General features: G+C 46.0%; 1 protein-coding gene across 8 annotated transcripts in view; it reads right to left on the bottom strand.

Annotated features, from left to right (window-relative positions):
* Nucleotides 1-15,994, bottom strand: part of LOC137358700 (tensin-2-like) — a 236,442-nt gene that overhangs the window by 119,252 nt on the left and 101,196 nt on the right. For 7 of the 8 annotated variants that reach the window (XM_068024925.1, XM_068024922.1, XM_068024923.1 and 4 more), the window contains one exon: nt 12,170-12,207. In XM_068024925.1, coding sequence (XP_067881026.1) covers nt 12,170-12,207 — 38 coding nt within the window. Of the gene's footprint in view, nt 1-11,691; nt 12,014-12,169; nt 12,208-15,994 lie in introns of all 8 variants that reach the window. The other variant, XM_068024929.1, reaches the window with a different exon arrangement.

Below are 15,994 nucleotides of genomic sequence, written 5' to 3'. Positions count from 1 at the left end.
TCAGCAGGTCTGGCAGCATCTGTGGAGAGAGAAATAGAATGAACGCGACAGTGACCTTCCATCACAGACCTGAAACCTTAACTCTGCTTCTCTCTCCACTGACGCTGCCAGACCTGCTGAGTATTTTTTGTTTCTATTTCAGATTTCCAGCATCTGCAGTATTTTGCTTTTATGACCCGAAAAACAGATACCTCCAATTGCCGACATTTCGTGCGCCTCTTCCCGTGACAACGTAATGGTTAGTGCCAGACACATCATACACCCAGTGTTGCCACGTGTTTGGAGATTACATAGCATTTACAGCACAGAAACAGGCCCTTCGGCCCAACTGGATGTACTGGTCATCATGCTGGGCTTCGCACTTGACCTGCTTAACTGGGAGAGCAGTGAGAAAAATAATATTTCTAGCAGTGCAGTCAGCAAAATAGAAGGAAAAAATAAATTAGTACCAGTTGAGAATTTTTGTACATCTCTCGGTTGCCTGTCTTGGGACACATAAATTCTCCTTCATGTATTGTGGAGGAACATAGGAACAGGAGGAGGCTATTCAGCCCCTCGAGCCTGTTCGCCATTCAATGAGGTCATGACTCGTTTGTGACCTAAGTCCATCAACCCGCCTTTGTCCCATATCCCTGAATACACTTTGTAAACAAAAATCTATCAATCTCAGATTTAAAATTAATAATTGATCTATCATCAATTGCCATTTGTGGAAGAGAGTTCCAAACCACCCTTAGCATGTAGAAGTGTTTCCTAATTTCACTGAAAGGCATGTCTCTCATTTTTGGACTGTGCCTCCCCCCCCCCCCCACAGCTGAAATAGTTTCTCTCTTATCTACCCTATCTGCTCCCCTTAATATCTTGAAAAATTCAATCAAATCATTCCTTAACCTTCTAAATTCCTGGGAAGAATTCTAGTTTGTGTAATTTCTCCTTTTAATTTAACTCTTGGAATCCAAGTGGAGAGCGCACCCTGTGAGTAAGTCACTTGCCCAGCTTCTTGGTCCCAGAATAAGGGAGGGATCTAAAAGTGGGTTAAAAAAGATAATTAAACGGGGGGGCGGCGGGGGGGGAAAAGGAAGGAAACCAGCTCCACTTGTATGAGAATCTCCACATGGGAATGTTGTCTCCTTTTGCAAAATGTGCTTTTTGTGAGATTGAGGACCAAATCAGGAGATTAAGCCTTTGTTTTGAGGACAGGCATCGCAATGTCAGTCAAAACGCCCATTATGAATTTCGAAAAGCATGCTTCGAGAAATTGGGAAGTGACTGGGGCGCGCAAGACATTTCCAGTTGTTCTGTGCCCTTTTGAACTGCGTATCAGCAAACTCCCAACATCTGGAATTGATAATCGTGCTCAAATTAGAATAAATAACCAATTAGGATCTGGGGATGATATCAGGAATGCAAAACACATTTAGATGGTCGCTCGACAGCTCCTTGGCTCGGCGCTGCTGTGCGTCAGTACTTTTAAGCACAGTTGTGTTTGGTTTTGATTATAATCCATGACACTTCATTCAACTCTTGGAAATTTTAATCTCCTTTCCTCAATTTTAGAAGCTGTTGCGAGGAAGAGGGGGAGGGGTGCTTTCCTCACTCAAGCACCATTCAGCAACTTGCTGAGCCAAGCTTGAAGTTCTATGGATGTGCTTCACCACATCAGGCACCACACCACCTCCTTGTGGGCAAACACATCACTTCTTCCTCCTGTTTTCCCGACATATATAATTCTGAGGGGGCTTGGCAGGGTAGATGCTGGGAGGACGTTTCCTCTCAAACTAGGGGTCACAGTCTCAGAATACAGGGTCAGCCATTTAGGACTGAGATGAGGAGAAACTTCTTGACTCAGAGGGTTGTGAATCTTTGGAATTCTCTACCCCAGATGCTCATTCATTGAGTATATTCAAGGCTGGGATCAATGGATTTTTGGACTTGAGGGGAAATCCTCAAGTGGAACAGACTCAAGGGGCTGAATGGCCTCCTCCAGCTCCTATTTCTTAAATTCTCATATAAAGCTTGACCAAGATTGGCAGGCCCTTGACATGGAGAGTTGTGGGTGCGAACCTGTGTCCTCCTATACTGTGGTGCCACCTGCGAGCACAGCAGAACACCAGTGGGCTGGGAAAAGGAGGAAAGGTTTGATGCTCTGGTCCCTTAATCAGCTTTTTTGTCATTCACACTGGTTTTGACAAAGGAATCCAGGTACTTTGTCCACCATTGAAAGGGGAACAACTTCCCATTTGAAAAAAACAATTCATTTTAGCAAAGGCCAATTTATTGTCCATCCTTGAACAAATTCTTCAACCATGCACTGCACAATTATGGAGATGCTAACTTACTTTTGTTCAACATGAAATGAAATGGTGACACTACGGCTGGACTATGGTCGTCAGGTACAAGTCCTGCACAAACCACTGAAGCCTCAACACTGCGCACTCTTAACACGAGTTTGTTGGGGAAGCAAGGATGTGGCTGGGGTGAGATAGGCAGATTAATCCGTGGACAAATCAATGCTGGGAGAACGAGAAAGTGGGATTGGGTGACTAGGAATGGGCAGAGCATAACTGGGCAGGAGTTTAGTACCTGAACCTCAAGGGCAAGACTCAAAAACTGGATAAGAGGCCATTTTTTTTTTTATGATGCCTCGGTGAAGCACTTTGAGATGTTTTTCTACATTAAAGGCACTGGAGAAACGCACGCTGGTGTTGTTGTTGGCGAGTTCAGATTTGCTTGCAAAAGCCAGGTTTCTCCCCTGGCAGAGAGAGGTGAGGCTTGGCACAAATGGCCGATTTCAATCTTCACCCATGCAAGTAGCATTCACCTCACCAAACCAGATCCCTCATCCAGACCCCGACTTAACGGTAGCTCAGTCCCCATTCCACTGTCCCAGGGCAAATGTCTACTCCAGGAATTGGGAAAACTGGGCCATCAATGGACACCCAAAGGAGCCAGGGACATCACCAGGAGGGTGGTTTATAATCCCTTGCTTTCTAAGGCCCTGGGAACATCATCCCCCTTTGCTGATTTCTGCCAGTAATTAGCAGTTTGGCTCTCAATTGAGAAATGCTGAGGGGAGATGCAACAGCAACCCACTAGAATGAGGTGGTTTGAAGGTTTTGCTGGAGAGCGTTGAATAATCAGAGACCTCTTATCCCATTACACCTCTGACACTCCAGGATTGTGTCTCCAGCAAGTGAGATACGATGCCCCGTTCGCAAACTCATTCTCAACATTTTGGAGACTCCCGATGATTCTCCCTCATTTGTATTGGATTCAGTCCTGGGAACGACAGGCCAACACCATGGTGAACCAGACATTGAAAACAGATAGCTGACTTTTGTATTGCGGTGGATATTGGTCCGCTGGGAATGCATTCATTACATATTGTGGAGACGAGGGACAAGCACCATGTTGCACTGCATATAAAAAGACTTGCATTGAGATAGCGCCTTTCACAATCACTGGACGTCTCAAAGCACTTTACAGCTAATGAAGTACTTTTGAAGTGTAGTCACTATTGTAATGTAGGAAACAGGGCAGCTAATTTATGCACTTCAAGCTCCCACAAACAGCAATGTCATAATGGCTGGGTCTGGGGACCTGGGTTCAAATTGCAGCTGGTGCAATATAAATTCAATTCATAAAATAAAAAATGGAATTGAAAGCTAGTCTCAGTAATGATGTCATGAAACTATCATTGATTGTCATAACACGAATGCCCTTTAGGGAAGGAAATCTGCTGTCCTTACCCGATCTGGCCTACATGTGACTCCAGACCCACAATGTGGTCGACTCGTAACTGCTCTCTGAAATGGCCTAGCAAACCCACTCAGTTGTGAAGGGCAATTCCCCAGCTCCACCCTGCCCTTGGGACCACTTTCCCGGGAGGGGGCAGCAGGGCCACCTGCCCACAAGTGGTGGGTAGTCAATTCAACTCATTAGAAGGCCTATTGTCAGAGGCCAACTGGGATTTCCCAGTCAGCCTCCAGGTCACTGCAAGCCATGGGGAAGAGGGCAGCTGCCTGGAGGTGGCCTCCCAGCGGCAGGGTTGGTGGGGAACCAGCACTCCAGGCAGGTTTAGAGTCCCTCCCTGCCTACCTGGGTTCATCTGCAGTTGCAGGCCATCCTATGAAGGTGATTCACCCCTCCCCGCACCTCCAGCTCCAAAAGGCCTTTTTAAAAAAAATGTTCCTATTGGCCCTCCAGCTTTGAAAGTCTTCCCTTCATCCTTAATTGGACAGGGAGGCTCCCTCTTGCCACTAATTGGCCAAATTGGGGGAAATCACAGGGGAGTGACTGTTCCCCACACAGTGCAGGCTTCTCAGCCCCATTTGAGCCTGACGGGATATGACAGGACTGGGTTTCTATTAGAGAAATGACTGCACCTGTGCCTCTGCAAAATAAGAGCAAATCCCTGCAGTGGAAGAAGTAGCCGAGGCGATGTAAACAGCCAAGATAACATGGAATGTCAAATGGGTTTGAGAAAATACCTCAAGAGGCAGCTAATGTAAACAGGGCGTGTGAAGGCCTCCCTGCAGCTCTGTTGCCCAAGTGGGTATACAAGTAGTATAAGGTTGCACACTCAGTATTTTACACAACTTTGGTCTGAAGGATTATTCTTATTCTGTTAAAATGGGTATAAAATTATCCGCATCCAGTAGGCCCGAGTTGTAAACTCCTTGCTGATGTGAGAACACATCATGACGAGATGAACAAAAACACTTTTGTTTCTATGTAGCGCGGATAAATGCAGCTGTCAATTTGTGCACAGCAAGAGCCCGCACAGTGCAGCACTCACCCAGTACTGCAAGAAAGGGTCAGCCTAGATTGAGGTGGCTGAAGCGGGTCTTGAACCTATAACCTTCAGACTCAAAGGGGAGCGTGCTACCCACTGAGCCACATGAGACTGCCCCACCAAGTTATCCAAGTGAAACTTGAAAAGGCTTTAACACAGAGTATATCAACGGTACATTGAATAGTCACTATCTGTCTTTGAGGCTGGAATTTGGTTCTGAATGCGAAGTATGCAGAACACGGATGAAGTCAGTAGAGGGAGCTCTTGCAGGCACAGCAAACTGAGCCGCAATCCTGGACGGGAAAGGCTGCCAGAAAATCTCAGCAATGTTGCTGAAAACAGCCTGTGAACGTTTTTTTTTAAATTAAGAAAAGCAGGCAGAGGTGAGAAAAAGGCTGCAAAAACTAGACTCGGGTTCCTAGTGCAATACTGGAATAAATCCGAACCAGCCTGTGTCAGATTTAGAATCACTGAATGATACAGCGCAGAATGAGGCTGTTCTGCCCATTGTGGCTGTGCTGGCTCTTTGGTGGAGCTGTCCAATTTGTCCCACACCCCCTGCTCTTTGTCAATATCCCTGCAATTTTTTTCTTCAAGTATTTATCCAATTCCCTTTTGAAAGCTACTATTGAATCCGTATCCACCGCCCTTTCAGGCGGCGCATTCCAGCAAATTTATTCAGAAAAGACGTACCCATCCAAGCCATCAGTTCAGCCTAAGACGACCTCACTATCCTAAACAACATTGTTGTTCTCTTCTAGACTGCCTAGCCAGACTGCGGAGGGTTTAAATCTGAACCATCCAAACACCACAAAAAAAAACTCAGCCCTGCTTCAAACTAGCATCGTGGCAGTGCTCGTGGTGGCACAGTTGGCAAATACACTGCCTGGTATCATGCAAAAGCCATACAGAGCAGCAGGTACCTGTGCTGAAAAAGCTGCCCTCGGGCACAACAGTAGTTGGGGTGGCAAAAGGCCACTCGTGGGTTAGGGAATGGGAAAGTCAGAGTTCCTACCCTTAGGCGGCCATTCAGCACCTCGAGCCTGTTCCGCCATTCAATTAGATCATCGCTGATGTGTATACTAGTGTCAGCTGTGGCTCAGTGAGCAGCACTCCTGCCTCGAAGTCAGAATGCTGAGGGTTTAAGTCCCTCTCCAGGCCTTGAGCACAAAAATCTAGGCTGACACTCCAGTGCAGTACTGAGGGAGTGCTGCACTGTCAGACATGCCGTCTTTTGGACGAGACATTAAACTGAGGCCCAGTCTGCCCTCTCAGGTGGATGGAAAAGATCCCCGAGGATTATTTCGAAGAGCAGCAGGGGAGTTCTCCCCAGCATCCTGGGCCAATATTTCCCCCTCAATCAACAGCATGAAACAGATGACGTGGTCATAATCACATTGCTGTTTGTGGGATCTTGCTGTGCACAAATTGGCTGCCGCGTTTCCTACATTATAACAGTGACTACACTTCAGAACAGTACTTCAGCAGCTGTAAAGCACTTCGAAATGTCCCCTGGTCGTGAAAGGCGCTATAGAAACGCAAGTCTGTCTTTATCAATTCCGTTTACCCATCTTGGTTCCGTATCTCTTAACAGCCTTCCCTAATGAAAATCTATCCACCTGAGTTTGGACATTTTTCGTTGTTTCCCCAGCCATGTTTTTCATTGCTATTCAGCGAGGGTCACCTGGAGACAGGACTGCCCTGAAAAACACGAAGAATGGCAACTGGATGGTGACCAGAGACCCCCTACCCAAATCTTCAGGAGAATCCCAAACCCAAAAACTTTAGCTGTTTACACATCCAGAAGTGCAAGCAGCTGCTCAGGATAGCAATGTGCTGCAGAACAGACTTATCCCATTTTTTTTTACATAATGAATTCTCCAGGGCATTCAGCTATGTCAAATTTGCTGATACTCAATCTCACTCGTTGCTTAGCTCTATTTTTATAGCCAATTAGTTCCAGCCCCTCACCATCGCCCACCCTATCTCTTTGTTTATTGACTGATGCTTGAAGCAAATACTGAGAGGTCCTTAAACAGGGACACAATGGCAATTAAATCATTCAGCTCATTAACAGCCCCGTTTGGCCATGGGCAGCTTGGAAAGGGGCACGTCTGATGGGATTCTGGAGGAGTGAGCAATTCAAATTTCGGCTTTGTCGTCGACTGGAGATTAAACTTAAACTCAAGAGTACAAACTGTACTTTACGGTCGCCGAAACATGGATTTTCACAGGCAGAAGCTGCCAAATATCCCATTAGCTCCTTGATGACACTGTGGAACCCTTAGTGATATGGAGATTGCACACTGGGACTGCTAGCAGCTGATTAAAAATGCTTGAAACCTTGCAAATATAGATTTAAAAACTCCAGATACACATGTCCATCAGACCAGTCACCCACTGCCAAGAGAGAAAGAAACAGAGGGGTACTCATTTGGACTGTTGGTTGAGAGAAACAGGGAATAAGGTGACATCGGTTCGAGGTGGGATGGGAAACCTATGTGAACCCAGAACCTTCTGACTCCGAGGCAAGAGTGCTACCAACTGATCCATGGCTGACAGGTCCCACCCCTGCCCACTCCCCTCCTTCCCCCACCTCCCTCCCCAGGGCAGGATCTGCTGCACCCTCTTGCCCACAAGCAGCCTCACAGAAATGTCAAAATTCAACACCTACCTTGGCCTCTTCTGGCCCGATGCGGTTTGCCGCCTCGGAGGCTCGTGCTAAAAAGACGTCCGGATCCAAATGACATCATCGGATCCCGACATTTCAAGATTTAGGAGGCGCACAGTAACGCAGGACGCTCCCTCCCACCTGCCACATTAAACTATAGAAACTATTTCTGCTGGTTGGGGAGCCTAGGGCTAGGGGATATGGCCTAAAAATTAGAGCCAGGCCTTTCAGCAGTGAAATAAGGAAACACACAGAAGTCTGGAACTCTCTTCAGTCCTTTATTCCGTAAGAAAATCAGTAGTGACATTAGTGACATTAACAACATTAATGTTAGAATAGGATTTATGAAATGATAAAGAGGAGAGACAGAGAAAAGAGAGGAAACCAGGTGGCAGAGATTAAAAATATTTCACTCTTTTAAAAAAATAAAATAAAATTTTTTTGAAATGCTTGGTTTTTTTTCCTGCTTAGAGCAGTAACGTGACAGTAAGTAAAACATACATGCGACATTAAAAAGTAACATTATTAAAGTCACTATTGATTCCGCTGTGTGGGAGCTGAAAACTTCTCTCGAAATAAAGGGCCCAGGGACACAGAAATTCCCCAGAGCTGCCAGTCATTAAAGGGTTAAGCGTCTATACTTCATTAGTGGGAGGAAGCATTCAGGTCAGTGGTGGTTGATGGGAAACACTGGCCTCAATGAAGCTACTGTAATGTTTTGTGATAACACCAATCAGAAGGATTTCATATTACAATCCCGACCCAGTCACTGGTTCTAATGTCCAAGAATGACATTGCTGAGCTGGGCTTTATTAAAACATGAGCAAGGAAACAAGCAGGCCAAAGGCAATTGCACCTTTGGCCTGTGTTGAACTGGTAGATGCCTCATCCGCACCGGTTTGTAAGCCATACTACAGACATCAGACAGAAAAACCAAAGTGAACGGGTTGACAGAGTCACCTCTAACTGATATTGGAGAAAGCAAGGGCAGAAAACCTTCTTCAGCCGCCTAGGCGCCCCCTCCAAAGCTCTGGAATTGCCTCCCTAAACCTCTCCGCCTCTCGCTCCTCCTTTAAGACCCTCCTTTTGCTTTCGGTCACCTAGCCTAATAATGCCTTACATGGCTCAGCCTCAAATTTTGTTTGACAAATGCTCCCGTGAAGTGCTTTGGGAGGTTTTACAACAACAACAAACTTGCATTTATATAGCACCTTTAACAGAGTAAAACCTTCCAAGGCGCTTCACACCGAGCCACATAAGGAGATATTAGGACAGTTGACCAAAAGCTGGGTCCAAGAGATTGGTTTTAAGCAGCTATATAAGTGCAAGTTGTTGCAGCTGTTCACACACACGATAGTCATTTGGGAGCACCTAGTAAGTTCAATGAAGATGGTGTCTAATTGCTCACCATCTTTAGGCATCATCAAACTATCCACTGATGTTCTTTTGACCTGGAGAGAACGCACCTTATTTCACGGTCATGTGACTGGAAGCAAACGCTCAAGGGCTCTGCCATTCATTGCAATGCCAAAGGCAAAATGTAAAATCAGAAAGATAATTCCCTTAGCATTTAACTACACGTCTTATTTTCATTCATCACGCTACAGGTTTCGGGTCTACAGCCCCAAGGAGAACGAGGTTGATAAGAGGTGTTTAAGGGATTTAACAGATAGCACTGGTATATTTCTTGGACTGAGCTCACAATATTGTGTCCAAACCACAAAGTGTGATAGACAGCCCTGTGGCGGCAGTGGTGCAGGTGAAGAGAGTTTGATGTGGTTTGGGCAATGAGGGCAAGTGTCGACAGGCCTGCCCAATGATTCAGATGAGTGAGCGGCAACCAAGAGAGAAATTGTGCCAGCTGAGAAGGCAGAAGGTGGTGATAAGAAGGATGCAACAGAGGGGCTCTGGCACTTGTTTTTTTAAAATTAATTCATGGGATGTGGGCGTCGCTGGCTAGACCAGCATTTATTGCCCATCCCTAATTGCCCTAGAGAAGGTGGTGCTGAGCTGCCTTCTTGAACCGCTACAGTCCTTGGGGTGTAAGTACACACACACACAGTGTTGCTAGGAAGGGAGTTCCAGGATTTTGACACAGTGACAGTGAAGGAACGGCGATATAGTTCCAAGTCAGGATGGTGTGTGACTTGAAGGGGAACTTGCAGGTGGTGGTGTTCCCATGCATCTGCTGCCCTTGTCCTTCTAGGTGATAGAGGTCCCGGGTTTGGAAGGTGCTGTCTAAGGAGCCTTGGTGCATTGCTGCAGTGCATCTTGTAGATGGTACACACTGCTGCCACTGTGCGTCGGTGGTGGAGGGAGTGAATGTTTGTAGATGGGGTGCCAATCAAGCGGGCTGCTTGTCCTGGATGGTGTCGAGCTTCTTGAGTGTTGTTGGAGCTGCACCCATCCAGGCAAGTGCAGCGTATTCCATCACACTCCTGACTTGTGCCTTGTAGATGGCGGACAGGTTTTGGGGAGTCAGGAGGTAAGTTACTTGCCGCAGAATTCCCAGCCTCTGACCTGCTCTTGTCGCCACGGTACTTATATGGCTACTCCAGTTCAGTTTCTGGTCAATGGTAACCCCCAGGATGTTGATAGTGGGGGATTCAGCGATGGTAATGCCATTGAATGTCAAGGGGAGATGGTTAGATTCTCTCTTGTTGGAGATGGTCATTGCCTGGCACTTGTGTGGCACGAATGTTACTTGTCATTTATCAGCCCAAGCCTGGATATTGTCCAGGTCTTGCTGCATTTCTACACTGACTGCTTCAGTATCTGAGGAATCGCAAATAGTGCTGAACATTGTGCAATCATCAGCGAGCATCCCCACTTCTGACCTTATGATTGAAGGAAGGTCATTGATGAAGCAGCTGAAGATGGTTGGGCCTAGGACACTACCCTAAGGAGCTCCTGCAGTGATGTCCTGGAGTTCAGATGATTGACCTCCAACAACCACAACCATCTTCCTTTGCGCTAGGTATGACTCGAACCATGTTAACTATGTTCAGATGTGACTGGTTGGAAGGACACTTGAGCCCATAGTTTGCACCTTTGTTTTTGATAAATGATGGGTTGGGTATAGGAGCTTTAAGTAGAAAGGAAGAGTTGAATTTATCTGGACCAGCTTGTAGGAATTTGTGTTGCCAACTGCTTCAACTTCTGACTGAGCCTTGGCGGGTACACAATACTGAACAGGCTGAGGCTCTTTTCTCTAGAAAAGAGAAGACTGAGAGGCGACCTGATAGAGAGGTCTTTCCAATTCACAAGAGCTTGGATAGGGCGGATGTGGGGAAATTGTTTCCACTTGTGGGTGAGTTCAGAACAAAGGGGGCAGGAATCTGAGAGAGCTACGAACAGAGAATAGTGAGAATATGGACCTCACTGCCATATATAGAGTGGTTGAAGCAAACAGCATTGATGCATTGAGGGGAGACTTGATGTGTACATGAGGAGAGAAGAGAATTGAGGGATATGGGGGTAGGACGGGAAGAGGTAATCAGAATGGGAGGAGGGTTGTGTGGAGTATAAACACTAGCAGAGACTAGTTGGGCCAAATGGCCTGTTTCTGTGCTGTAGACTCAAGGTAATTCTTTGTAACTTTGAAGAGAACAAATCTGCAAGGCTATGGGGAAAGAACCGGGAGTGGGACCAACGGAGTTGCTCTTGCAGAGCACTGGCATGGATGTGATGGGCCGAATGGCTTCCTTCTATGCTGTAACCACTCTATAATTAATTTGCCCATCTTTGATGTTGCCCAGCCTGGAAATCCAGTGTGAAAGAGAGTTTTCTGGTTTTCAGTCCGGTGCTGCTATTGCTAATTGAGCTCCTTCCTTCCTCTGGCGCTCATTAATTGTAGCCGAGCCTGTCAGCTTAGCACAGCCGGTTTCACACAGTCCAGAGTCAACACAGCTCAGTTTGGTGACCCTGCCAAGCATCCCATGACCCTTTGTTCCAACAGACGCTAAACCTTGGCTCAAAGGGAGAAGCTCTATTTTGAATAGTCAATCATGCAACTAGAGTTCCAGTCTCACCTTTGACCTACGGGAGCAATGAGCATTTGCAACTCAGCGCAGTGATGCGTTCCAACTTGACTTAAATGGCCATTACGGAAAAAAATCCAGGCCACAGTGGAGAATCTAAATACTACATTATCTGCCAGTTGGGCTTTCACATATAAAAATACTTGAGAAAAATCTCTTGCATCCTGAATGCTGTCAGTACATACCATCGAGTGTTCGCCTCCATATGTTGTCCCCTATAACTCTGCAAACTCACAACTACAGTGATCATTACTGCTTGACTGTATCACACGAGCTGAAGATGTGGATGGTCCAAAAAAAATCAAGAAGTTCGAACTGCCGATTTCAAACCCGACACTTTATTTGGGTTATACACAGAGCTGTGCATCTTTCAACGACCAAAGATATCACTCGAGTAATCCTAACTGTCGATCTCGACACACGGAATAGCTCTTTGATGAAGATGATCCCTCTCAAACAGAATTGGTGAATTAAGTACACAGCTGTGCAATAAGCTTAGTTACCAGACTAAAAGATCAAAGAGGAGAAAACAGGGGTTAGAATGTCTGAGATCGGAGTTTGCAGAATTAAGTCAGGAGAGCAAAGCTTTGAAAGATTCAGCCAGCTTAAGTTGTTAACCAATGAGCCACACCAGAAAGGCTTAAAGCAAGGATCATTTCTTACCTTGGCCTCACATTTCTTGTGACTTGCTAACTTGCAGACTGGAGGAGAGAGAAAAGAAAAGTAAATGGAAGGTCAATATCAAAGAAAATCCGGCTGTAACTCTTGATAAGATTGTGGACGCCTTGATTGTTGGGCAATTTCCAAAGCTTTGCCGACAAACTGATGCTGTGTTAGCAATGCTGATCAAGTTGGCTATGAAATGAGGTCCTGCACTACAATACCAACACAACAGACGAATGCGGCTGAGCTGTTTCTCTTCCAGTAGATTGCATGTGGTCTCGGGAGAGATTGAGGGGACTCTGTGGATTTCCAGATGTGTCTGTATTTATAAGTGTCATCTCAAATGTCTTCTGCTGTTGGTATTTTGATCGGAATGCTACAAACATGAGTCATTTTCATGGTACTGGATACTGGGATCGTTCATCATCCCAGAGCACTCTTTGGCTAAAGTGATATTGTCCAGTTTATATTCAGTGCTTCACAGTACGAAATACTTGGGGAAACTGTTGGAGGGTGGGCGGGGGTATTCCATGAAGAACATATGTTCTAAATAGGTGAATTATTCTATGAATTCAAACAGGTTGTGCCAGACCATTTTAAAGATGCAGCTGAGAATGTGAGATGGCGATCGGGAAGGCAGCAATTGGCAGAGGGCGAGACAGAGACTTCAAATCGGGCAGTGTCACATGGAGCAGGATTGCCCAGAGGGAGCATCACTCCAAGGAGTGTTCATGATGGGGCTCTCATCCCCTGGTAGTGCCACACATTCTGGAGTCTAACTAATGGGCTCCCATTCAGAAATAATTGCACCCACTCAGGTGGTTCATGGACAGACTCTCTTGTCCAGACGGTCTGTCACGTGTGGCTCACTAATAGACCGCACTGCTATTCAGAATCCCCATGAATGGGCCATCATGGTCTCAAGAGATACACTAATGGCTCTTAGATGCAAACGTATCACTTGGAAAGCCTTTAACACTCTTTGGTAAAAACGGACACACTGTCTGTCGCTGGACTACCTGTGAATTTGGTAGCTCACTAGAACTTTCCACTCCTGGATCCAAAGTCAGTTGAATAAGGTTGCAAAGGACAAAATAGCTCTGTCTCTCCTGCTCTGCTTTTTGTTGGAACTAAATCGTGCCTAAATGACCACTGTTCACGCCTGTGTACAAGTCCAGACAGTGAGTGTGGGCACACCGAGGGGGGAGAATATCATAGTCGAGCCCAAAATTTTACCCAAGATCAAGACACGCGCGCATTCCCAAGTTGTTTGTCACAACTTGGATTTGCGAACACTTAGTCTCAAAACGTGACTCTCCAAAAAAGAATTGAAGCCAGTGGGCAGGAAAAAAATTGTTTCTATTGCTAAACGGCTCATTGAAAATTAAAAAGAAAACAACAATCCTTCACATTATTTCTGTACGACAAAAAGGCAGCCTCAGACCCTAAACACATCTGCCTGGACCACTGACCACCTGAGAATGCACCAGCATCAACAGGAGAAAGGCAGGAAGAAACCGCACCAGTGTGGTGGTGGCTGATGCTCTCGTCTTGGCCAGCAATGGGAGAGGCCTTACCTGGACCTCTCAGCTAGGATTGGTGTGTAAGCCCTTCACAGAACAAGATGGTGGCTAAATATACAAGTAAACCCCAACTTTGCAATGCTAAGAAAAATGCCAAAAATGGAGACCTAGCCAGCAAAACTAATACATGGAGCAAAATGCATCGTTACATTAAAAACATTAAAAAAAACATACCCTTCTCCCTTTAAGAGGCCTGTTTCAGGCCTCAAACTGTGCCTAGTTTTTATGGGTGGGGCCTGTGCTGTGGGCAGAGCCTCATTCAAAAGCCATCAAAATGAGGGCTGCACCCATTTCATTTAGAATTTGCATATTTTTATGAGCCTGTCCATTTTGGCCTACGGTCAGGTGTTCAATTTTCAGGCCTCCATTGGCATGGAGCCTCTCTAAATTTACTGAGCCTGGTCCTAAAGAGGCACAGCCAGACACCACGGAAATAATGTTCGTGGAGCAATTTAGAAGGAATACAAAAGGGTGACTGTTTTCACACTGGGAACAAGAATAACTGGCCACATTCAAGCCAAGGAAAATTAGCCTCTAAAACCAAGGTAAAGTATAATTTATGCACCATTTACAGTATGGAAATGTGGTCTGGATTACTCATTAGCTCTGTGGCGCATCATAAATCATCTGCGGGAGGAGTTGCTGATTACTTTTGACATTGCACCTCAGCTGGCATCTTTAATAAATGCGGCTAGTGAGTCCATCCTTTCTTTCTGTGCCAATCCTATTGTATACTTACTGTGCGTTATTACTTAGAATTCAGCTCCACTCTGTGTGCCAGATCTTCCCTCAGCCTTGGGCCTGCATACTGGGTTTATTGGGAGGACTCATGACATTGCCTTCGGTCCCCATCCCTAGCCACCGACTCTATCCCACCCTTGCAACTGTATGAGGCTGAACCGTTCATAACCTTGAGATGAGCTTCTAACCTCATATTTGAACCATCACTAAGACCGCCTTTTTCCACCTTCATAACATCACCTGACTTTGCCCCTACCTTAGCTCATCTGCTGCTGAAACCCTCATTCATGCCTTTGTTACCTCTGGACTTGACTATTCCAACACACTCCTGGCTGGTCTCCCACATTCTACTCTCCATAAACTTGAAGTCATCCAAAACTCTGCTGCCCATGTCTTAACTCGCACCAAGTCCTGCTCACCTACCACCCTGTGCTCACTGATTTACACTGGCTCCCAGTCAAGCAACGCCTCAATGTTAAAATTCTCATCCTTGTTTTCAAATCCTTCCATGGCTTCGCCCCCTCCCTGTCTCTGTAATCTCCTCCAGCCCCACAACTCACCAAGATATCTATGCTAAACTAATTCTGGTCTCCAACATCCCTGATTTTAATCGCTCCAGCATTGTTGGCTTCAGGTCTCTGGGCCCTAAGCTCTGGTATTCCCTCTCTGCACCTCTTTCCTCCTTTAAGACACACCTTAAAACCTACCTCTTTGACCAAGCTTTTGGTCACCGGACCCAATGTCTCCTTATGTGGCTCAGTGTCAGATTTTGGTTGATTTATGCTCCTGTGATGTGCCTTGGGACATTTTACTATATTAAAAGGTGTTATATAAATGCAAGTTGTTGTTGGGTCCCAGTGAAGCTGGCAGCCTCCAGTAGCTTTTTCTCTCCTCCCTTCAACTTCAGGTCAGTGTATATCCCCACACCTCTCCCCCTCTCTCGCTCTCGCAGGTGAGGTGGAGAGCACGACCAGCTTTGTGATTCTCAAATTCTGCGGCAGCCTTCCCTTGGGTTTAATGGGAGTGGAATGCTCAACCTGCTTTTGAAATGTTCCAAGGATTCAAGGTAAAAGGAGGAGCCGAGACTGTTCTGGAAGTGGCGAGTTTGCATAAATCAGGCAGACAACGAGACGGAAGGGAGCTGGTGTGAGACATAGAATTACGTCTACAGCACAGAAACAGGCCATTCGGCACAAATAGTCTCTGCTAGTGTTTATACTCCACACACACCTCCTCCCACTACGATTACCTCTTCCCATCCTGTCCCCATAACCCTAGATTCTCTTCTCTCATGTACACAATGCAAATTCCTACAAGCTGGTCCAGATAAATTCAACTCTTCCTTTCTACTTAAAGCTGCTCAACCCAACCCATCATTTACCAAAAACAAAAGGTGCAAACTACAGGCTTAAGTGCCCTTCCAACTAGCCACATCTGAACATAGAAACAGAATATTTACAGTACAGAAAGAGACCATTTGGCCCATCGTATCTGTATCAGT

This window comes from Heterodontus francisci, chromosome X (assembly GCF_036365525.1).
Source record: "Heterodontus francisci isolate sHetFra1 chromosome X, sHetFra1.hap1, whole genome shotgun sequence".
NCBI classification, from domain to species: domain Eukaryota; kingdom Metazoa; phylum Chordata; class Chondrichthyes; order Heterodontiformes; family Heterodontidae; genus Heterodontus; species Heterodontus francisci.
Note: the sequence above shows the minus strand (reverse complement) of the source record. Positions and strands in the feature narration are given on the sequence as shown.